This window comes from Panthera leo, chromosome B3, assembly GCF_018350215.1.
Source record: "Panthera leo isolate Ple1 chromosome B3, P.leo_Ple1_pat1.1, whole genome shotgun sequence".
Classification (NCBI taxonomy): domain Eukaryota; kingdom Metazoa; phylum Chordata; class Mammalia; order Carnivora; family Felidae; genus Panthera; species Panthera leo.
The window spans coordinates 73,129,148-73,153,943 of record NC_056684.1 but is presented as its reverse complement, the minus strand read 5'-3'; the positions used below and the strand labels follow the sequence as shown (position 1 = coordinate 73,153,943).

The 24,796-nt window shown below is 41.6% G+C and overlaps 2 protein-coding genes across 6 annotated transcripts in view; one reads left to right on the top strand and one right to left on the bottom strand.

Moving 5' to 3' along the window:
• Nucleotides 1-725, top strand: part of SLC7A7 (solute carrier family 7 member 7) — a 33,761-nt gene extending 33,036 nt beyond the window's left edge. For all 4 annotated transcript variants that reach the window (XM_042942680.1, XM_042942682.1, XM_042942681.1 and 1 more), the window contains exon 10: nt 193-725. In XM_042942680.1, coding sequence (XP_042798614.1) covers nt 193-299 — 107 coding nt within the window. In that variant the 3' untranslated portion in view covers nt 300-725. The remainder of the gene's footprint in view (nt 1-192) is intronic.
• Nucleotides 506-22,831, bottom strand: OXA1L (OXA1L mitochondrial inner membrane protein). 2 transcript variants are annotated; one of them, XM_042942692.1, is made up of 11 exons: nt 22,735-22,831; nt 22,142-22,303; nt 21,211-21,424; nt 2,951-3,094; nt 2,613-2,698; nt 2,273-2,437; nt 1,999-2,103; nt 1,724-1,886; nt 1,558-1,638; nt 1,327-1,475; nt 506-665 (listed from the first exon to the last, which is right to left on the bottom strand). In XM_042942692.1, the coding sequence occupies exons 1-10, from the start codon at nt 22,795-22,797 to the stop codon at nt 1,348-1,350; spliced, it is 1,311 nt and encodes a 436-aa protein (XP_042798626.1). In that variant the 5' UTR covers nt 22,798-22,831; the 3' UTR covers nt 506-665; nt 1,327-1,347. The 2 variants fall into 2 exon arrangements, with proteins under 2 accessions (XP_042798626.1, XP_042798625.1); XM_042942691.1 differs by lacking the exon at nt 506-665 and having other exon boundaries at nt 1,133-1,475.
• Nucleotides 22,832-24,796: the final 1,965 nt, after the last annotated feature.

Genomic DNA, 24,796 nt, shown 5'->3' with positions numbered 1-24,796 from the left:
ATCTTCGAGTTGGCTTAGCTATTGTGTACAGCCTTTCCACAAATCTCGTCCCCCTAAGTCACCTTTGCCGTTGGCCCTTCCTGTTAACACTTAGGCTTAAATGAATCGTCCTCCAGGCCAGCCCTGTTCAGTGCCACTTGAATTGAGCTCAGTTGACCTCTTCTCAGTTTTGACTCGCACTTCTCTTTGTAGCATCCACTACATGGTACCTCCAGGTCCTATGTATGTCAGTTGCTGCAGAGATGGATTTGGAAGATGGAAGAGAGATACCCAAGCAACGAGATCCCAAGTCTAACTAAACACCATCTAGAATTCTAAGATGCGGAAAGCGGGGGCCTCTTGTCTCTTGCTGGCTGGAGCCAAAGAAGAGAAAAGGAAAGTACACTTCTTTGTTGAAGCTGCTCAGACCAGGCTTCTGGACAGGTGCCTCCAATTTTTGAACTTGCTTTTTGAGAGATGAAAAGTAATTTATTTGTTTTGCTACACACTGTTCCAGATTTTTTTAAAAAAGACAATATAGCAGACTGTGGTGGGGAGCATGTCAGGTGTGGGCTTGGTTGTACTAGTAGCATATTCCCGTGTGTCAAGACGTTCACTCACTTCTGGGTGTGCCTACCCACTCCTTTCCTTTAAAAGGGCCAATAATGCTCCAAACCTCCTGTCTCCTTTAGAGAGAGAGACATGAAACTGTCACAGGTGCTAGACAATAAACGTTATGTTCTAAACTTTGAGTGGCTTCATTTTAGATGGGTGTCTGCTTTTAGTGTTCCTCCTAGCCTAATGAGAACTGTCCCAGTCTTCTGCTTGTCTCTCAAGTCAGCTGTTGGAGGCTGATGAAACCAGTCTCTATGCAAGAGAGCACACCTAAGTTGCTCTAGCAAAATTTTAGGTTGTTAGATATCAACTCTTGTCCTTTGTACTGGTCACTAAGAAATTGAGCACATCTACTTGAATATTTTATAGGATCCAAGATAAATAAATGGATGGAAAAATCCATGAATGAGGTAGGAATTTAAGATCATAATGCCAGTTGACAACACTGAGGCACTTCCTAAGAGCATGGGCAGGGGCAATTACCAATCAATCTATCCTTCAGTTCATTTCCCTGTTTAATAAGTGTCAGAAAGCAGCATGGAGTACAGAGGTTTACTAATTCTGTGGATGGCAAGATCACTCGGCTCTTTTACACTTAGGGGTAAGAGTCTGTAGTGGAATCCACTTTTACAATGAAGATCTGTACAACACCTCAGAGTTTCTAAGGCCTGGGGCAATGACTCAGCGTCAAATCTTATTCTGAGGCCGAGTCTTTGAAGAGAGAGTTCCTACCAGTGTAAGCAGAGATGGAATTCAGCTGAGTGTGTCACGCCAGGGCTGCTTTGACTTTGGGTTGGCGCTGCTGCTACTCGGGGTGCTGGGAGGCTGGTTCTTTCCAGGCTGTAGCAGAGGGTTGTGGGTAAAGGTCTGTCGTAAGGGACCTAGGGCAAAAGAAAACAAATCTCAATGAACAAAGGAAAGGAAGAAACAAATCACCGAAATTAGCCTGAAAGGGTTATTTACCCCTGGCTGCTAGCTCTAAGTGATTCTGCATGCGTCGTTCGCGCTCTTGTAGCTGATGAGCCAGTTCAGCGTTCTTCCACCCTGTGTAAAGAGGAAGGCAGTTGGGCCTCTACCCATTTTTTGACTACTTTCCCCCAATCCTGTTATACTGAGGGCACACCCTTACCTTTTTTGAAGCTTTTTAAGAAGCCTTCCTGTGGAAGTAATTTGTCAGAGTCATGCACCACACGCTGGGGGATTTTAAGTATAGTCCGTACGGCTGGAATCCGGAGGCAAGACACCTGGCCCAGGGAAAACACATTGGAGGAGAGCCAATACATGAACACAGCCTGGATGAAAAGAAAGAGACAATACTCAGAAACTGTCATCTGTTACTAGCTCGATGGGAGATGGCAAGGCTAGGTGGAAGGGCTTGGAGCCAGTTCCTAAGCCATTACCTACCGTGGGGAAATGGATAGTTATGGGCAAGACTGCTAGGGGCATCACTCTGATTATATTTCTCATCCACTGAAGATCAGAACTTTGTACACCAGTCTCAGCGCCTAACTGCCAAAAAAATAAAAAAGGAGCAAATGCACATCAATTTTAAAGAATCTGGCACAGATTTCAACCCATCAATTCTACTTCTCCAAGGGGCAAAGAATGACCATTCTGCATAACTACTTTACCCCTACTCCCCACTTTGCAGACCGGCACTTGGCCAGCCTGGGCTTACCTCAAGGACACCCCACATTGTAGCAGTTACTACCAGTGGTAATATGTAGGTGGGGTCAGACAGTGTGAGATCCTGGAACCATAGGAGGCCGCCTGTCTGCAGGCTGGGCACAGGAAGGTTGGCCATTTCTCTCAAGGCAATGAAGAAGGAGATGAAGATTGGGGCCTAGTACAAAGGATAAACAGTGTCAGGACCCTTTAGCAAAGGAGACATTCTCATTACTCCATTACTGAAAACTGTATCACCACCACTGCTTTTTCGGGGTCTAAGGCATGGGAAACACAGAGGAGGCTATCTGACTGGTATGGGATAAAATCAGAATTAAAATGTTTTTGCTTACCTGAGTCAGAGGTAGAATAAGAGGTCTAAAGAGTTTAATATCATGCTTTTTCTGGTAAAATGTCATTTCCGAGGAGGCCTTGTAAACTGTGAATAAGGGGAAATTAATGGTTGGGCTAACAGTTGCATCAGTGGAGGTCACCATCCTTACTATCTGGCCCATGAAATTTCTACCTGACCCTTGCTAGTCACTGCAAACATTAGGCCCAAGGATCAGGTACATCTTTACAACTTGCCCACCTCTAGTAACTCCCAGTTTTGGTCATTCCCTTCCCTCAGCAGAATGTCAGCAAAGTGCAAATGTGGTCCGCTCCTACGTGTATTCTGCAGTTGACTCACACTCAGCATGGTCTCCTGCCAACTTGGCCTCTCTGATTCGAGTGGAAAACTTCTGGATCTCTGGCAAGTGGTTGTGGATCTTGGCTGCTTCTCGTTGGCCCTTCACGATGAGAGGAAACACCAGGCATCGGGCAAGGACTGTACCTGGAAAACATACACTAGGACTGAAGTGAAATTAAAGCAGTTCTGCAGCTAGAAGGCTGAAGGTCTTTAGGTCCTCACTGAAAGACTCTTTCTTATTCCAGTCTTTTCAACACTGCGACTCTTGCTGGAGCAGCCCAAAACAAAGGGCAGGGGTGACTTAGTTCCTTCAAGGCTTAGTCTTCTGCTTTGATATCACAATGTCTAGCATTAACTTCTGTAAGCAAATGGCCAGGAATACTGTTTATTTCCTTGAACAAAAGGAAGGTGACAGAAGATACTTCTCTAGATCAGTGGTTTCCAAACTCTTCTATTATCAATGGAACCCCCCCACCCCCAACTCTTAGGTGTAGCCCCAATACAAGTAACAGATAAAATTGAGCTGCTCTGGATGAGGGGGTAGTCTGGCTACAGAACCGTTCAAGCTCTGGCTTTTGCTTTCCTCAGAGGCACCATTATAGAACTCTGGGGCTCCCAAGAATAAAGTTTGAAAACCACTAGCTTAGAAATCCCTAAGGTAGGAAGTAATTTGGTGGCCTACTGCTTTAGCTCCTATTTCTTTTCTTGTATTTCCTATTTCTTGATAATTCCAAAAAATACTTTATCTGTAGACAAGCAAGAAGGTCTGGGCTGAAAAAAGAGGGTAGTGGTAGTTGGGGGGATATGGGCTTAGGCTTTATCAACATTATGATGGCTGATGTGGAGTGGAAAGAGAAGGGAAGCTAAGGATGAAACCGAGAATACTAGCCCTGAAGGAGGAGACCGAGAACCGGGCAAGGGCAATGGAAATGGAAAGACGTGGTCAGAAAGACTGGAAGAAAATCAGGAAAGATGATCACAAAAGCCATGGGATAGATTTCAAGGTCTAAAGTGTCTAATACAGGACCTTGGTCCCAAGAGGTCAAAATGGAGGAGGAAAGATCGTGAGCTTACATTCTCTCAAGGATATACCAAAATCTGTAACTATATATAACTGTCTCTGAGAAAGAACTTCAGAGTAGTAGAACAGATCTTATACAACTAAGGATATAAAGAAAAAGCCATTTTGAGCTGGATAGGAGGCAGAGACATGGTCTAGTCCGGAACCATGAGTGGGAGGGACTTCATAACCATAAAGGCTCTCCCTGTGAAACGAGGGGTCCAAGCCCCATATTAGGTTCCCAGGACTGGGGGACCTGCACTGGAAAGACAAGCCCCGTACAACATCTGGTTTTGATAACCAGCAAGGCTTATGTCTGGGAGAGCTGGAGTGCAATAGGAAACAGACTCTGCTTTTATTTTTTATTTAACAAAAATTTTTTTCCTTAATGTTTATTTATTTTTGAGACAGAGATGAGCGTGAGCAGGGGAGGGGCAGAGAGAGAGGGAGACACAGAATCCGAAGCAGACTCCAGGCTCTGAGCTGTCAGCACAGAGCCTGACGCGGGGCTCAAACCCACGGACTGTGAGATCATGACCTGAGCTGAAGTTGGTCGCTTAACTGACTCAGCCACCCAGGCACCCCCAGACTCTGCTTTTAAAGGGTACAGCACAATCTCACTTGCTGAAGGTTCAGTGCAGAGGCAGCAGTTAGAAAAATGGGCTACACATGGAAGAGATCCACAGACTAATTTTAGGGCATGTGCTGGCAGGGCAGGGATCTGTTGGAACATTCTCTGGGGATGGAAGAGCTGGTGGGCACCATTTCTGACATTCTCCATCTACTGTGCTAGCACCAGCTTGCTCAGCCCAACTCATGCACTGGCCAGGAGCCCCTCTTAAGTGGCTCCCTGCCCTCCCCCTCCCACCCAGCAGGTGGCCTCAGTCTGCACCAGAGCCACCCCCACCAAGAGGCCCCTGCCCTGCCTACTAGAGCACCTGCAACAGCTGGGCTTGGTAGCCATCTATGTTGGGGCCAAACCCTCACACCAGCCCACCCAACAGTAGTAGTAGCTGGGCCTCTCAGACAGGATGGGGGGCAGCTCTACTTACCAGCACACCTGAAGAAGCTGTGGCTGAGCCTTGTAGACAGCTGTGTCAGGGGACAGCTCTGCAAACCATTGAGTCTACACCAACAGAGACCCAGCCACAGGAGGAGGGTACACACCACTCACACAAGGAACCTCTAGGGCACCTGGCTCAGGTGACCGGGGAGTTTGCACTACTGGACCTCATAGGACACCTTCTGCAAAAACTCATTCCTTCACAACCAGGAGACAGAAGTGATCTAACTAATATAAACACAAAGAGTTTAGGCAAAACGAAAAGCCAGAAAAGTATGTTCTAAACAAAAGAACAAGACAAAACCTCAGAAAAAGAACTAAACAAAGAAGAGATAAGCAATCTACCAGATACATAGGTCCAAGTCATAAACATACTCACTGAACTCCAAAGAAGAATTGATGAACAGAATTTCAACAGAAACTATAAAATAGGGGCCAATGAGAGCTGAATATAATAACTAAAATAAAAAGTACATTAGAGGGAATCAATAGCAGATTAGGTGATGCAGAAGAATGAATCGGGTATCTAGAAGATAGTGGAGATCACCCAATGGGAACAGCAAAAAGAAAAAAGAAAAATACTGAGGATGATTGAAGGAACCTCAGGGATATCAACTGTACTAACATTGGCATCATAGGGATCTCAGAAGAAAGAGAGAAAGGGACAGAAAACCTATTTGAAGAGATAATGGGTGAAAAATTCCCTAACCTGTTAAAGGAAACAGACATCCAACTCCAGAAAGCAGAGATAATCCCAAAAAAAGATGAACCCAAAAAGATGCACACTAAGACTAATTAATAAAAATTCCAACAGTTAAAGAATCTTAAAAGCAACAAGAGGAAAACAACTACATATAAAAGAGCCCCCATAAGACTATTAGTTGATTTTTCAGCAAAAACTTTACAAGCCAGAAGGAGCACAATATATTCATAGTGCCAAAAGGAAAAACTTACAACCGAGAATAGCCTACCCAGCAAATTTATCATTCAGATTGAGGGAGAGATAAGGAGTTTCCCAGAGAAGCAAAAGCTAAAGAATTCATCAACACCAACCAGCCTTATAAGAAATATTAAACAGAATTCTCAAAACAGAAAAGGCTATAATTAGAAATAAGAAAATTATGAAAAAAAATCTCACTGGCAAAGGTAAACATATAATAAAGGGAGCAGATAACTGACTACATACTTTAGTATGAAGGTTAAAAGACAAAAGTAATAAAATCACCTAGACCTACAATAATTAGTCAAGAGATACACAAAATATTAAATTCTAAGATATGTCAAAAACAATGTAGGAATTTTCAAGTCATTTTTTGTACCACCTACCCATTCAAAGTATCATATAATTATTTCATAGGCTTTCTGAATAAAAGCTCTTAAAGCTTCAAAACAAAACAGACAACAAAATAAACTCCAAAAAACCCAAACACAAAAACCAAAACCTACAAAATGTGAGAAGGGGGACTAAAAATGTAGTGCTTTTAGAATGCACTTGAACTTAAAGCAATCATCAACTTAAAATAGACTGTTATATACATACAATGTTACATATGAACCTCATGGTAACCACACAGCAAATACCTATAATATACACACAAAAATAAAGAAAAAGGTATACAAACATGACACTAAGGAAAGTCACCAAATTACAAGGGAAGAGAAAGACAGGAACAGAGAAGAACTATAAAAACAAGCAGAAATCAAAAAAATGGTAAGAAGTAAGGGCACCTGGCAGGCTCAGCTGGTAGAGCACGTGACTCCTGATTTTTAGGGGGCTGTGAATTTGAGCCCCACATTGGGTGTAGAGATTACTTAAAAAAATGATAAAAAGTGTATCTTTCAGTAATTACCTTGAGGGTAAATGAACTACATGTTCCAATCAAGACACAGGTGGCTGAATGGATTAAAAAAAACAAGACTCGTCTATATGCTCCCTGTTAAGAGACTCACATGTGATTCCTAAGAAGATAGACTGAAAGTGATGGAAAAAGATATTCCATGGAAATGAAAAGAAAATTGGGGTAGCAATACTTGTATCAGACAAAACCAAGTGACAAAAAAGGGCATTACATAATGATAAAAGGATCAATCCAAAGAGAATATAACACTTGTAAATATTTATGCACCCAACACAGGGGCAGCTAAATATGTAACGGAAATGTTAACAGACAAAAAGGAAGAAATTGACACTTATACAATAAAGGTAGGAGACTTTAACATCCCTTTTACATCAATGGATAGACTGTCCAGACAGAAAATCCATAAGGAAACAGTTGCTTTTTTTTAAAAAAAAATTTTTTTTTTAACGTTTATTTATTTTTGAGACAGAGAGAGACAGAGCATGAATGGGGGAGGGTCAGAGAGAGGGAGACACAGAATCCGAAACAGGCTCCAGGCTCTGAGCTGTCAGCACAGAGCCCGACGTGGGGCTCGAACTCACGGACCGTGAGATCATGACCTGAGCTGAAGTCGGCCGCTTAACCCACTGAGCCACCCACAGGCCCCGGAAACAGTTGCTTTAAACAACACATAAGACCAGAGACTTAATAGATATATACAAAGCATTCCATTCCCAAACAGCAGAATACAGGGGTACCTGGCTGGCTCAATCAGAAAAGCATGTGAGTCCTTGGGAATGCAAGCTGGTGCAGCCACTCTGGAAAACAGTATGGAGGTTCCACAAAAAATTAAAAATAGAACTACCCTACGACCCAGCAATTGCACTACTAGGTATTTATCCAAGGGATACAGGTGTGTTGTTTGGAAGGGGCACATGCATCCCAATGTTTATAGCAGCATTATCAACAATAGCCAAGGTATGGAAAGGGCGCAAATGTCCATTGATGGAGGAATGGATAAAGATGTGGTTGTGTGTGTGTGTGTGCGTGTGTGCGCGCGCACACACACACACACACATATACACACACAATGGAGTATTACTTGGCAATCAAAAAGAGTGAAATCTTGCCATTTGCAACTACGTGGATGGAACGAGAGGGTATTATGCTAAGCGAAATTAGAGAAAGACAAATATATGACTTCACTCATGAGGACTTTAAGATACAAAACAGATGAACATAAGGGAAAGGAAACAAAAATAATATAAAAATGGGGGGGGGGACAAAAACATGAGACTCTTAAACATGGAGAACAGGGGCGCCTGGGTGGCGCAGTCGGTTAAGCGTCCGACTTCAGCCAGGTCACGATCTCGCGGTCTGTGAGTTCGAGCCCCGCGTCAGGCTCTGGGCTGATGGCTCGGAGCCTGGAGCCTGTTTCCGATTCTGTGTCTCCCTCTCTCTCTGCCCCTCCCCCGTTCATGCTCTGTCTCTCTCTGTCCCAAAAATAAATAAAAAACGTTGAAAAAAAAAAACAAACAAAAAAACATGGAGAACAGACAGGGTTACTGGAGGGGTTATGGGAGGGCGGATGGGCTAAATGGGTAAGGGGCATTATGGAATCTACTCCTGAAATCACTGTTGCACTATATGCTAACTAACTTGGGTGTAAATTAAAAAAATAAATAAAAATTAAGAAAAAAAAAAAAGAAAGAATGGTAAAAAAAAAAAGAGCATTAACTCTTGATCTTGAGTTTGAACCTCATGTTGGGTGTAGAGATTACTAAAAATAAATAATAAACCTTAAAAAAATATTAAAACAACAAAACAGCCCCCAGACAGCAGAACACACATTCTTTTCAACTGCACATGGGACATCCTCCAGGATATATGTTAGGCCACAAACCAAGTCTTAATGAACTGAAAACTAAAATCATATCAAGCATCTTTTCTAACAACAATTGTATGATACTAAAAATCAATTACAAGAGGAAAAATGGAAAAGCCAAACATGTGGAGGCTAAACTACATGCTACTAAACAACCAGTGGGTCAAGGAGGACCTTGAGATAAATGAAGATGGAAACACAATAGTCCAAAATCTATAAGATGCAGCAAAAGCAGTTGAAAAAGGGCAGCTTAGATGGTAAAGACTTACCTTAGGAAACAAGAAAAATCTAAAACAATCTAACCTTACAGCTAAATGAACTAGAAAAACAACAAAGCTCATGGGCGCCTGCGTAGCTCAATTGGTTAAGTGTCTGACTTCAGCTCAGGTCATGGTCTTGCGGTTTGTGAGTTCAAGCCCCGTGTCGGGCTCTGTGCTGACAGCTCAGAGCCTGGAGCCTGTTTTAGATTCTGTGTTTCCCATCTCTCTCTGTCCCTCTCCTGCTCATGCTCTGTGTCTTTATCTCTCAAAAATAAATAAACATTAAAAAAAAAAAAAAAAAAAGAACAAAGCCCAGAATTAGTAGAGGGAAGGAAATAATAAAGATTACAGCAGAAACAAATGAAATAGATTAAAAAAGCAATACAGAAGATCAACAAATCTAAGGGATGGTCTTTTTTTTTTTTTTTTTAATATCTTATTTTTATTTTTGAGAGACAAAGCATGAGCGGGGGAGGGCAGAGAGAGAGGGGGACACAGGATCCAAAGCAGGCTCCAGGCTCTGAGCTATCAGCACAGAGCCCGATGCAGGGCTAGAACTCACAAACCGCGCATCATGACCTGAGCTGACGTCAGATGTTCAACCGATTGAGCCACCCAGGTGCCCCAAGAGGTGGTCTTTTAAAAAGAGAAACAAAATTGGGGCGCCTGGGTGGCTCAGTTGGTTAAACGCCCAACTTTGGCTCAGGTCATGATCTCGTGATTTGTGAGTTCGAGCCCCACTCCAGTCTCTGTGCTGACAGCTGAGCCTGGAGCCTGATTCAGATTTTGTGTCTCCCTCTCTGCCCCTCCCTCGCTTGCACTCACTCTCACTCTCTCTTAAAAATAAATACATATTAAAAAAAGAAAAAAAAAGATAAAACAAAATTGATAAACTTTAGCCAGACTCATCAAGGAAAAAAAAAGAGAGGGCCCAAATAAAACCAGAAATGAAACAGAACAACCCATACACAGAAACACAAAGGATTATAAGACGCTACTATAAAAAATATATGCCAACAAATGGGACAACCCAGAAGAAACATACAATCTTCTGAGACTAAATCAAGAAGAAATAGAAACTCTGGACAGACTGATTACTAGTCATGAAATTGAATTGTGAATCAAATTACCAACAAACAAAAGTCCCCAGATCAGACAGCTTCACAGGTGAATTCTACCAAACATTAAAGAAGAGTTTATACCAATCTTTCTCAAACTATTCCAAAAAACTGAAGCGGAAGAAAAGCTTTCAAACTCATTCTATAAGGCCAGTATTACGCTGATACCAAAGATATCACAAAAAAAAAACAACTGCAGGTCAATATCCCCGATGAACATACATGTAAAAATCCTCAACAAAATATTAGCAAACCAAATGCAACAATACATTAAAAGGATCACACACTATGATCAAGTGAGATTTATTCCAGGAATGCAAGGATGGTTAAATATATGCAAACCCATCGATGTTGACACACATTAACAAAAAGAATAAAAATCATCTCAAAAGATACAGAATAGGCATTTGATGATAATTTCAAAATCCATTTATGATTAAAAACTCTTGGGGCACCTGGGTTGCTCAGTTGGTTAAGCATCCGACTTTGTTTGGCTCAGGTCATGATCTCATGGCTCATGAGTTTGAGCCTTACGTCAGGCTCTGTGCTAACAGCTCAGAGCCTGGAGCCTGCTTCAGATTCTGTCTCCCTCTCTCTCTTTCTACCCCTCTTCCACTCATGCTGTCTCAAAAACAAATAAACATTAAAAAAAATTTTTTTTAATGTTTTAAAAAAGTCTCAAAAAAGTAGGTATAGAGGGAATATACCTCAACATGATAAAGGTCATCTATGACAAATCCTCAGCTAACATACTGAATAGTGAAAAGGTGAAAGCTTTTCCTCTAAGATCAGGAACAAGACAAGGATGCCCATTCTCATTGCTTTTAACAATATGAGGTACACCTTGGAGATGCTGCAGTTTTGGTTCTAGACTACCAGTAAAGTGGTTATCACAATAGTCAAATGCATTTACTCGTTTCTCAGTGCATATAAAAGTTATGTTTATACTATGCTGTAGTTTATTAAGTGCAATAGTATTATGTCTAAAAAAATAATATACATACCTTAAAATTACTTTATTGGGGCACCTGAGTGGCTTAGTTGGTTAAGCATCCAACTTCAGTTCAGGTCATGAGCTCATGGTTTGTGAGTTTGAGCCCCATGTCGGGCTCACTGCTGTCAGTGCAGAGCCCACTTTGGATCCTCTTTCCCCCACTTCTCTCTGCCCCTCTCCCACTTGCACTCTCTTGCTCTTAAAAATACATAAACATAAAAAAAAAAAAAAAAGGTACTTTATTGCTAAAAAATGCTATCATCTGAGCTTTCAGCAAGTTATCTTTTGGCTCCTGGAGGGTCTTGCCTTGATACTGATGGATGGCTGCTGACCAGGTGGTTGCTGAAAGCTGGAGGTGGCTGTGGCAATTTCTTAAAAAAGATGGCAGTGAGGTCTGCTGCACCAATTGACTCTTCCTTTTATGAATTTCTCTGTAGAATGCAATGCTGTTTGATAGCATTTTATCCACATTAGAACTTTCAAAATTGGAGTCAATCCCTGCTACTGCTTTATCACCTGTCTGTGTAATATCCCAAATCCTTTATCATTTAACAGTCTTCATAGTATCTGCACCAGGAATAAATCCACCTCAAAAAACCACTTTCTTTGCTCTTCATAAGAAGCAACTCCTTATCTATTCAAGTTTTATCATGCGACTGCAGCAATTCAGTCACATCTTGAGGCTCCCTTTTAGTTTTCTTGCTATTTCTATCTTATCTGCAGTTACTTCCTCCATTGAAGTCTTGACCCCCTCAAAGTCATCCATGAGGACTGGAATTGGAACTTATATCATACTCTTATTAATGTTGGTATTTTGACCTTTTCTCATGAATCGTGAATGTTTTTTATGGCATCTAGGATGGTGAATCCTTTCTAAAAGGTTATCAATTTACTTTGCCCAGATCTATCAGAGGAACCACAATCTATGGCAGCTCTAGCTTTACAAAATGTATTTCTTAAAAATTATGACTTAAAATTACGCCTTAATCCATGGGCTGCAGAATGGACGTTGCATTAGCAGGCATGATAACATCAGTCTTGTATACCTCCATCAGAGCTCTTAGGTGACCAAGTCCATTGTCAATGAGCAATATTTTGAAACGAATCTTTTTTTCCTAAGGACTAGGTCTCAATGGTAGGCTTAAAATATTCAGTCCATGTTGTAAACTGATGTGCTGTCACCCAGGCTTTGTTGTTCTATTTATAGAGCACAGGCAGGGTAGATTTAGCATAATTCTTCAGGGCCTTGCAATTTTCAAAATGGGAAATGAGCACTGGCTTCAACTTAAAAAGATTAAAACAATTTTTTAAATGTTTATTTTTGAAAAAGAGAGAGGGGCGCCTGGGTGGCTCAGTCGGTTAAGCATCCAACTTGGGCTCAGGTCATGATCTCATGGTCTGTGAGTTCCAGCCATGCGTCAGGCTCTGTGCCGACAGCTCAGAGCTTGGAGCCTGCTTCGGATTCTGTGTCTCTGTCTCTGCTCCTCCCCAGCTTGGACTCTCTCTCTCTCAAAAATAGATAAAAGATTAAAAAATATACATAATGAAAAAAAAAAAAAGAGAAAAGAGTGTGAGTTGGGGAGGGGCAGAGAGAGAGGGAGGACACAGAATCTGAAGCAGGCTCCAACCTCCAAGCTGTCGGCACAGAGCTGACGCAGGGCTCAAACAATGAGATCATCACCTGAGCCCAAGTCGGAAGCCTAACCGACTGAGCTACCCAGCCACCAAAGGGCATCTTGCCTCCCGGTTGGGAAATCGAACCAGGTCTTCTACATGACAGGTGGGGATACTCACCACTATACTAACAAGGACAACTCAACTTAAAGCCATCAGTTGTATTAGCTCCTAACAAGAGTCTGCCTGTCCTTTGAAGATAGACATTGACTTCCCTCTAGCTGTGAAAGTCCTAGATGACATCTTTTTCCAATATAAAGCTTCTCATCCATGTTGAGAATCTGTTGGTTAGTGTGATGACTTTTGCCTTCCTCACTAAATTTAATCATTTCTAGCTTTTATGGTGAGACATGTGACTATTCCTTTCACTTGAACAATGAGAGGTCACGGTAGGGTTATTAACCCTAATTTCAGGCCTAATTTCAATATTGTTGTGTCCTGGGAAGGCCTGAAGAAAGGGAGAGAGATGGGGGAATGGCTGGTTGGTAGAATAGTCAGAACACACACATTTATTGATTACATTCTCTGTCATATATGGGTACAGTTTGTGACACTCCAAAACAATTACAATGGTAGGGCGCCTGCGTGGCTCAGTCGGTTAAGCGTCCGACTTCAGCTCAGGTCACGATCTCGCGATCCGTGAGTTTGAGCCCTGTGTCGGGCTCTGGGCTGATGGCTCAGAGCCTGGAGCCTGCTTCCGATTCTGTGTCTCCCTCTCTCTCTGCCCCTCCCCCGTTCATGCTCTCTGTCTGTCTCAAAAATAAATAAAAGTTAAAAAAAAAAAAACAATTTAAAAAAAAAACAATTACAATGGTAACATCACAAAACACTGTAACAAATATAATAAAAAAGTTTTAAGTATTGTGAGAATTACCAAAATGTGACACAGAGACAGGAAATGAGCAAATGCTGTTGTAAAAATGGCAGTGATAAGACTTGCAAGATGCAGGGTTGCCACAAACCTTCAATATGTAAAAAATGCATTATCCACAAAGTGCAATAAAGTAAGTTATACCTGTACTGGAAGTCCTACCACAGCAATAGATGAGAAAAAGAAATAAAAGCCATCCAAACTGGAAAAGAAGTAAAACCATTAGTATTTGCAGATGACACATTACTATATACAGAAAACCCTAAAGACTTTATCCAAAAATGATCGGAATAAATGAATTCAGTAAATCTGCAGGATACAAAATTAATACTGAGGAACAAATTTAACCAAGGAGGTGAAACACTTGTACTCTGAAAACTATAAGACACTGATTATAGAAACTGAAGGCAATACAAATAATGGAAAGATATACTGTGCTTATGGACTGAATTAATACTGTTAAAATGTCCATACTACCGGGCTTCCTGTCTAAGGTGGCAATGCACTGGGCTTCCTGTCTAAGGCGGTCACCTCCTACATGGACACACCGAAACTACACCTATTTACAAAGCAATTCCTCCTGAAGAACTGAGGGCTGACTGAACACCTTCTGCACAATGGAAGATAGATCACATAGAGAAAGTCAAGAGAGATAGACACACACTAATGAAGGGAACCTCCACGCCCCAGCACTGTGAACCGCAGTGGGAGGGACTGCATTGAGGGATCATGAGCAGTTTCTTCTACCCTGGGCACACAAAAAAAGCAGCAGTATGAAAGAGCAACTGGCTGGCTCAGTCAGTAGAGCATGAGACTCTTGATCTCAGGGTGGTGAGTTTGAGCCCTACACGGGGGGTAAATTACAATGGATTCATCAATCAGCAACTAAATTACAAAGCAACTGGCTTTAGAACCCTGCCAAACAGTGGAGAGCTGCTGGAACTCTCTCTAGCACTGAGGGGCTGGAGAATGTCAGAGTTTACATTGTCCTTCCACCTTGATAGCACTGATGGGAGGCAGGGTCTAGGTGCCATAGCTGGCCTGCTGCCGCACGAGCCCCAGGACACTAACCCATACCAACCCTGGATAAACTAGGTTACAGGAAAAATAAAAGCTGCGGTTTAAAAAGGTTCCAGTTGTAGAACTCCGCCAAATGACAGGGCAGCTGCTGGAACTCTCTTTGGGTTAGTGGGGCTTGCGAGTGCCACAATTTATGTTCCCCTTCCACCTTGATCGCATGGACAGGAGCCAGGTCTGAGTACCCTAGCCAGCCTACCTCTTCAGTGAGCCCCAGGATCTTAGCCCATAACAGTCCAAGCCATCCCACCAAAGCAGCCCTTGTGTGGCACATGCTAGTTAGTGCTTACTATACTTCCAGTTGTCTGGCCAAGGTGCCATAGGCACAAAGTAGCCTGAAACATCCCAGACCTGCAACACTTCAGCTCCAGAGGACTTCCTAGGGCATCCCTGGTGCAGAGTGCTCTGGGACCTCCCAGCACATGCTTGCTTTGCCTCCACCCATCCTGCCAGGGTGTTCCCTGTGTGGAACTCCCCAAGACACCCTCCCTCCTCCAGCCTAAATCCACTTTAGCTTCAGCTGTCCTGCTGGGACACCCTCTGTGTGAAGAACTTTAAGAATATTGAGATCATCTTTTCTGACCACAAGAGTATGAAACTAAACCCCAAAACCCCCACAAACACGTGGGGGCTAAAACATGCTACTGAACAACCAATGAAATCAAAGAGGATATGAAAAATACCTTGAGATTAGTGAAAATGAAAACATAATGGTTCAAAATCTTTGGAACAAATATCTTTAGAAGCAAAAGTAGTTCTAAGAGGGAAACTTACAGCGATACAAGAAAAAAGAAAAATTTCATATGATCTAACCTTACACCTAAGTGAACCAGAAAAAAAGAGACCAAAATTAGTAGAAGGAAGGAAATAATAAAGATCAGAGCAGAAATAAATGAAATGGAGACTGAATAAAAATGATAGAAAAGATCAGTGAGGGGCGCCTGGGTGGCTCAGTCGGTTAAGCGTCTGACTTCGGCTCAGGTCATGATCTCGTGTTCAGGAGTTCAAGCCCCACACTGGGCTCTGTGCTGACAGCTCAGAGCCTGAAGCCTGCTTCAGATTCTGTCTCCATCTCTCTCTGCCCCTTCCCCACTCACGCTGTTTCTTTCTCAAATATAAATAAAACATTAAAAAAAAAAATTAAAAAAAAAAAAAAGATCAGTGAAATCAAGAATTGGTTCCTTGAAAAGATAAACCAAATTAATAAACCTTTAGCCGGACTCATGACAAAGAGGATCTAAATAAATAAAATCAGAAATGAAAGAGAATAATACTATACACACACACACACACACACACACATACAAACACACAATGGAGTATTACTTGGCAACGAAAAAGAATGAAATCTTGCCATTTGCAACTACGTGGATGGAACTAGAGGGTATCATGCTAAGTGAAATTAGAGAAAGACAAATATATGACTCCATTCATATGAGGACTTTAAGAGACAAAACAGATGAATATAAGGGAAGGGAAGCAAAAATAATATATAAAAACAGGGAGGGGGACAAAACATAAAAGACTCTTTAATATGAAGAACAAACAGGGGGCTACTGAAGGGGTTGAGGTAGGGGAATGGGCTAAATGGGTAAGGGGCATTAAGGAATCTACTCCTGAAATCATTGTTGCACTATATACTAATTTGGATGTAAATTAAAAAAATTAAAAAAAAAAAAAAAAGAAAGAGAATAATACCACAGAAACACAAAGGATTGTAAGACATTACTATAAATAATTACATGCCAACATTATATGGGACAACCTGGAAGAAATAAATTCCTAGAAACATACAATCTTCCAATACTGAATCAGGAAGAAATAGAAAATGTGAACAGACTGATTACTAGTAATGAAATTGGCAATCAAGCTCCCAAAAAACAAAAGTCCAAGACCAGAGAGCTTCATAGGTGAGTTTTACCAAACATTTAAAGAAGAGCCAATCTTATCCTTCTTAACCTATCCTTCTTAAACTATTCAAAAAACTGAAGACGAAGGGAAGCGTTCCAAACTCATTCTATAAGGCCAGTATTACCCTGATACCAAAACCAAAGACACTACAAAAAAAGAAAACTACCTGGCCGATATCTGTGATGAACACAGATGCAAAAAAACGTCAACAAAATATTACCGAATCGCATTCAAGAATACATTAAAAAAAAAAAAGTTTATTTACTCATTTATGAAAGACAGCCAGTGAGTAGGGGAGGGGCAGGAGAGGGAGACAGAGACAGAGCATCCCAAGCAGGCTCTGTGCTGTCAACGCAGGGCTCAAACTCACAAGATGTGAGATTATGACCTGAGCCGAAATCAAGAGTCAGATATTTCCCCAACTGAGCCACCCAGGCACCCCAAGAACTTTTGCTTTAAGATCAGGAACATGCCAAGTATGTACCCTCTTGCCACTTGTATTCAACACAGCACTGGACGTTCTAGCCACAGCAATCAGATAAGAAAAAGAAATAAAAGGCATCTAAATCAGTAAGGAAGAAGTAAAACTGTCACTATTTTCAAATGACATACATAGAAAAACCTTAGAACTCCACTAAAAAAAGTGATTACAAGTAATATATGAAAATAAATAATAAATGAAAATAAAGCTGCAAGATACAAAATTAACATACAAAAATGTCTTGCATTTCTACAGACTAATTATGAAGTAGAAAGAGAAATTAAGAAACAACTCCATTTACAACTGCACCAAAAAGAATAAAATATCTAGGGATAAATTTAACTAAGCAAGTGAAAGACCTGTGTGAAAACTGTAGAAGACTGATGAAAGAAACTGAAGACAACACAAATAACTGAAAAGATACACCATGCTCATGGATTGGAAGAAAACTGCTAAAATGTCCATACACCCAAAGCAATCTACAGATTCAATGCAATCCCTATCAAATAAAATACCTATTACATTTTTCACAGAACTAGAAGAATTCTAAAATTTGTATGGAACCACATAAGACCTTAAATACCCAAAACAATCATAAGAACAAAAATGAAAGTATCACAATCCCAGATTTCAAGATCTATTACAAAGTTATAAAACAGTAGGCATTGGCACAAAAATAGACACATAAACTAATGGGAACACAATAGAATCAAGAAATAAACCTACATTTACATGGTCAATTAATCTTTGACAAAGGTGGCAAAAATATACAATGGAGAAGAGAGAGCCTCTTTAATAAACGGTGTTGTTAAAATTGGACAGCCACCTGCAAAAGAATGAAACTGGAATCACTTTCCTACACCATATACAAAAATAAACGGAACTAGATTAAAGACTTCAATGTGAGACCAGAAGCCATAAAATTCCTAGAAGAAAATATAGGCAGTAAATTTTTGGATATCAGCTTTAGCAATAGTTTTGTGGGTATGTCTTCCCAGGCAAGAGAAATAAAAGCAAAATAAACTATTGAAGCTACACCAAAACAAAAAGTTTTTGCACAGTGAATGAAACCATCAACAAACCAAAAAGGTAAACTACTGAATGGGAGAAGATATTCGCAAATGATATAATCAATAAGGGGTTAATATCCAAAATAAAGAACTTCTACAACTCAATATCCAAAAAACAGTACAATTAAAAAATGGGTAGAGGCCCTGAATAGGCATTTCTACAAACACATGCAGATGGCCAACAGACAAATGAAAACGTGCTAGGGGTGTCTGAGTGGCTCAGTGGGTTAGGCATCTGACTCTTGATTTCGGCTCAGGTCATGAAATCAAGATTCGTGAGTTTGAGCCCCTTGTCGGGCTCTACCCTGACAGTGCAGAGCCCGCTTGGGATTCTGTCTCCCTCTCTCTCTCTGCCCTTCCCCTGCTTGCTCTTTTTCTCTCTCCCTCTCAAAAATAAATAAGTATTAAAAAAACAACAACAAAAAAGAGACAGAGGGGTGCTTAGGTGTCTCAGTTGATTAAGTGGCTGACTTGGTTTCAGCTCAGGTCATGATCTCATGGGTTTATAAGTTTGAGCCCTGTATTGGGCTCTGTGCTGATAGAGCAGAGCCTGCTTGGGAGTCTCTCTCTGTCCCTCCCCCCTCTCAAAAATAAAATATACAAACATAAAAAAAAAAGAAAACATGCTAAACATCACTAATCATCAGGGAAATGCAAATCAGAGCCAAAATGAGTTATCACCTCAACATCTGTCAGAATGGCTAGAATAAAAAAGAAGTGTTGATAAGGATGTGGAGAAAAGAGACTCATCGTGCACTGCTGGTGAGAATGTAAAATAGTACAGCCACTGTGGAAAACAGCATGGCAGTTCCTTAAAAAACTAATAATAGAAATACCATATGATCTAATCATCCCACTGCTGGGGATTTACCCAAAGAAAATGAAAACAGTACTTCAAAAATATATATACACCCCTAAGTTCATTGCAGCATTATTTACAACGGCCAAGATATGGAAGCAACTGTCCATTCATAGGTGAATGGCTAAAAAAGGTGTAGTGTATACACACACAGCAGAAAATTATGCAGCTATAAAAAAGAATGAGATCTTGCCATTTGTGACATGGATGGACCTACAGGGTATTATGCTATGTATAGTCAGAAGGAGAAAGACAAATACAGTATAATTTCACTTATATGTGGAATCTAGAAAACCAAACAGACCCATATATATAGAGAACAATCTGGATGTCAAAAGGGAGGGGGTTGGCAGAGATGGGTAGAATAGGAGATGAAAAGGCACAAACTTGGGGCACCTGGGTGGCTCAGTCGGTTAAGTGTCCAACTCTTTTTTTTTTTTTTTTAAAGTTTATTTATTTTGAGAGACAGCACAAGTTGGGGACAAGCAAAAGAGAGGGGGACAGAGGATCCAAAGTGGGCTCCTCACTGATAGCAGAAAGCCTGATGCAGGGTTCAAACCCATGAACCAGCAGATCATGACCTGAACTGAAGTCAGACACTTAACCGACTGAGACACCCAGGTGCCCCTAAGCATCTTGCGTTTGCCTCAGGTCATGATCTCATGGCTTCTGAGTTTGAGCCCCACAATAGGCTCTGCACTGACAGCAAGGAGCTTGTGTTCCCCCCCACCGCCCCCCACTTGCTCTCAAAATAAGTAAATTAATTAATTAAATGGTACAAATTTCCAGGGGTGCTAGGTTGGCTCAGCTGGTAGAGCATGCAACTCTTGATCTTGGGGTTGTTGAGTTTGAGCTCTGAGATCAAGAGCTGCATGCTATACCGACTGAGCCAGGTATTGCTTAAATAAATAAAAAACAAAGGTACAAACTTCCAGTTACAAATAAAGAAGACATAGGTATGCAATGTACAGCACAGGGAAAATAGTTAATAACACTGTTAACAACTTTATATGGTGACATCGTGGTTACTTCATAAGGTATAAATGTTGAATCACTATGTTGTACACCTGAAACTAACATAATATTGTGTACCAACTACACTCCAATAGAATAAACTGGGGGAGAAAGTCTAACACAGAAAGGCTGAATATGAAAAGAAATATGGGCTTAGCTGATGTCACAGACAGTTAAAATGAGGTGTTATTAATAAGTCAGATTGTTGAGTGTCAAAGAGTGGAAAGAAGTCCACTGCATGCAGGATAGTCTTTTAAAATAACAGCTATGAAAGGAGAAAGAACAAAGGATGAAGGGACTTTTTCCTCAAGAAATACATGGTATGTTTGAACATGTTTATATTTTCAGAATAGGGCACTAAAAAGACACAAGAGACAGGATGATCTCTGGCGTACGGTGTAGGAAGAAACAGAATTTATAGTCTTCGCCTACAGGAGGAACAATGTGGGCATCTTCCACTTTGGGGGGTTTTAAGTACCTGGCCTGACCTTCTATTCACCTAAACCAGGGCAGCTTCATCACTGTTAACAAGGTCTCCTTAATCTAACCCCATGCTCACATTCAAGTATCTACATTTCTTGAATCTCAGATGATCTAGTGATTTTATAATACCTGTTAGGAAAGATAAGTAGAGTGTATCTAAGTATCAAGAATCTCTCTCACCTGAATCACCTCCTTTTCTGACCCCTAAACTTCTGCAACTACAGTTGACCTTTGAACAACAGGGGTTTGAACCGCATGGGCCCCCTCATACAGGGATTTTTTTTTATAGCACTGTAAATGTATTTTCTCTACCTTACTTTATTGTAAGAATATAATATAGAATACATATAACACACAAAATATGTATTAGTTGTTTATGTTATCAGTAAGGCTTCTAACAGTTGGCTTTTAGCAGTTAAGTTTTGAGAAGTCAAAAGTTATACATGGATTTTCAACTGTTGAGTGGGGCTGGCACCCCTAACCCCCAGGTTATTCAAGAGTCAGCTGTAATCCCTCCCATCCACGTATAGAACTGCTATCTTTAAAGTTCTACTTCTAAGTTCCCATTTCCTCTACCCTTGATCAGGATGTATTCCCCTTACATGCAGCAATGGCCCCCCACCAAGGTAGGCCCAGGTTAACATGCATAAATTCCAGTAAGTTCTGAATTAGTCCCACTGGGGTGTATGACCCCAGCCCCAGTTCAGCGAAGCTCTGTTCTGCAGCAGTTTGGATTACATCTGCAGTCTCTCCAGAAGCCACCTCCATTATGGCTGTGGGTGAGGGAGTTGCAGGAATGACAGGAGGGGCCTGAACCTGTGCAAAAGGAAGCCATGTGTAATACTCAGTAGGGGGGACATACATTAGAAATCACAGGTCCCCTAAAATAATAACTAATATCAAATCAGGTTGTTCTATTGACTTTCTATTTCTCATTCTCCCAGGTTAGTCTACAGTGTACATGGAATTCAAAGCTTAAAAAGGACATTTTACTTTCTCCTCCAGGCAGGAAGTTACTTAGAGTAAGATTTCATGACTTCTCTTCCTATTATTAGGAAGTTATTTCTTCTATCAGTGTTTTCCAAACTTCAGTCATTTGAGCATCACTGGCATGATTTTGCAGATACTGAAACTATCAAAATTTTTAATTAAAACAATTTAGTTTTTAAGACCAAAATATTTACTTGGTCTCACCGTCAGAAATATTAATAGCCATGAAGTCCTTGATTTGCAAGTTATAACTTTTCTAATACACACGCACACCTGGAATCACATCTAAACCATCAGTGGCTTGCCACCATTATGGCAAACAATGCCTTGTATAGCACTTAAATCTCTCCTGCTGTACTGTCAGTCATTTCCCCACTGACTTGAAAATCTATCCCAGGCAGAGATACTACCATTTTGGGGAGCTGTGTGGAGTGTGGCCGAGAACTCTTTGCCACATTCCCTCTCCATGTAGTTAAAACAAAATAGAAACAAATCAACCAACAAACCCCACTCCTAACGTCGCAGGGACTAATCGCCTCTTACCTGGGCTTCTGAGAACAAGATCACAGAGGTACTGAGGCCCCGTGGGCCAGGGGCCGCGAGGAGGACATAGTGCGGGCGCTCGCAGCACCGGCCGGCTGGGAAGAGGTGCCCCGCGGTCAGCGGTTTCTGGGGCCAATGTGAGGGCCCTGCGACGCTGTGGAACTGAGAGGGTAAAAGGAGGATGGGGCCCTCTTATCGGAGCAGATGTCGTTCATCATGCTCATTTGCCACGAAGCAGGCAGCCCGCCACCACAGGTGAGGGCACTGCTACTCTCCGCGCGCAGATGGCTGGCCCGAAGGCATGCAACTTGTTGAGTCCTGGCTCTCAGTTACCACAGACCCACCCGGGAGCACAGAGGTCGAGGCTAAGGTTTCCGTGGCAGGGGTGACAACGGGACCCGTGAATAGTTAACTATACGCGGCCGCTGAGGCCGCACGGCCGGGGCCGTAACCCTCCCGCGTCCTCAGGCGAGCCGAGGTCAAGAGAGACAGGTCCTGGTGGGCAGGTCATGCTGTCCCTGGCACAAGCTGTCTCGGGCTCGGGCCACAGGGACAGGGTAGCATTAGGGCGCTCTGCCCTGGGGCATCCTTACCTGACGCTGTGGCCGTAACAGGCGAAGAAGCTCCCGGCGTCCGCACATCAATCCCATCGCCATTTTGCCGGGAAGAACCCTTGCGCTCGCGCCTGCGCACTCAGAACTTTAGCCTCGCGGGAAGAGGCCCTTTTGGAAATGGGCTTGAAGCCAGAGCTATTGCCACGATCAGGTGGTAAAGGGGACTGAAACCTGGCGGCCATATTTGAAGTGGGTACGAAGACGCTAAGGGTCCTATTAACAAGATCGTGCAGTGTTTTCAGGACTTTGAAAGATTTAAATTAAGAGCCCCGGGAGAGGCGGTCTGGTAGTGACTGCAAACCTTGGGGTTTGGGCTGTTTTCCTCCGTCTCGTAAATCCGCGATTCCCCTCTGATTTGTAGAGTTAAAAAATAGCTTCGAGACAGTCTTGGCTGTGCTTGGCGTAGATTTTTCCTGCCCAGTGATGTTCGACTTTTATTGCTAGATAATATTGTAATTGCAGATTAAGTGAAATGTGAGGATAGCCTGGCGTCTGACAAAAATGGAGGGAAGGCAACTTATAGGAAGGAAATATTTTCCTCCCAGATAAAAAGGCAAAGCTTCAAGAGGGGACTCTACCTTTCACCTTTCCCTTCCTTAAGTGGGGTTGCGTGTGGATCATCTGATGACCATGAGGGGACAAATCTAAAGATGAGAAACTAACGTGTTGAAGATGATGGTATGGAAAGAGAGAAAAACCCTGAATACTTGGTGATGTCATTCAGGTATCAAGCTTGATACCACCTGTATCTAGACTGCTGTATAAGATAATTAAAGGTCTTTATTGTCCAGACTCTAAATCTCTGTTGCTTGGGTGTTTGCTTCTTAAAGCTGAAAGCATTCCTAAAGTTATATGAGGTGAAATTCTCTCCCTAAGGAAAAAAAGTTCTGCTCAGAAAGGTGGAAGTTGGTTAGAGTTGAATGCTTACAACTTCTTTCAAATTACAGAGTGCTTTTTGAATAACATAGTTTGGAAAGATACAGTAGCCAGATATTATTTCAGTCACTGTTATTTGGGGATGATTATGAATGCACCATACAGAAATGGTAAAAATAGGCAAAAAGAAAAAAATACAATCCAGATTTAGTAATAAGTAGGGGTTATGCCCTATCAATCACATATATTGGGTACTATTGTAAATAAGATTTTAAAGGTTACTTTAAAAAATACAGTTAGAGGTGATGACAAATCTACAACTACAGGACACTTGGGGAAATAAAAACCCAAACTGATACTTTGGTGGCCCCAAATGAACCATCTGTCACAGTATTTGCATCCTTGTATAGTCTTGTACAACCACTATGAAAAATAGTATGGAAGTTCCTCAAAAAATTAAGAACTACCATAGAATCCAGCATTTCCATGTTTGGGAATATATCTGAAGGAAACAAAAACACTACATCAAAGACATATCTGCACCTTCGTGTTCATAGTAGCATTAGGTATAATAGCCAAGATATGGAAACAACCCAGATATCTGTGGAAGGATACATGGATAAAGAAATAGTGGTGTAGGGGCACCTGGGTGGCTCAGTCTGTTGAGTGTCCAACTTTGGCTCAGGTCATGATCTTGGGGTCCGTAGGTTTGGTCCCCATGTCAGGCTCTGTGTGGACAGCTGGGAGCCTGGAGCCTGTTTCAGATTCTGTGTCTCCCTCTCTTTCTCTGCTCCTCCCCTGCTCATGCTCTGTCTCTCTCTTAATAATAAATAAACAAAAAATTAAAAAAAATTATGGTATAAATATACAATGGAAACTTATTCACCACAAAAAAGAAGGAAATCCTGCCATGTGTGACAACATGGGTGGATCTTGAGGGCATTATGCTAAGTGAAATAAGTCAGACAGAGAAAGACAAATACTGTATGATCTCATTTTTATGTGGAATTAAAAAAACACATCAAAACCCCAAAAAACAAACTTATAGAAAAAGAGATCAGATTTGTGGTCACCAGAGGCAGGGGTGGGGAGGTAGGGGAATTGGATAAAGATGGTCAAAAGGTACAACTTCCAGTTACAAGATAAATAAGTACTGGGGTTGTAA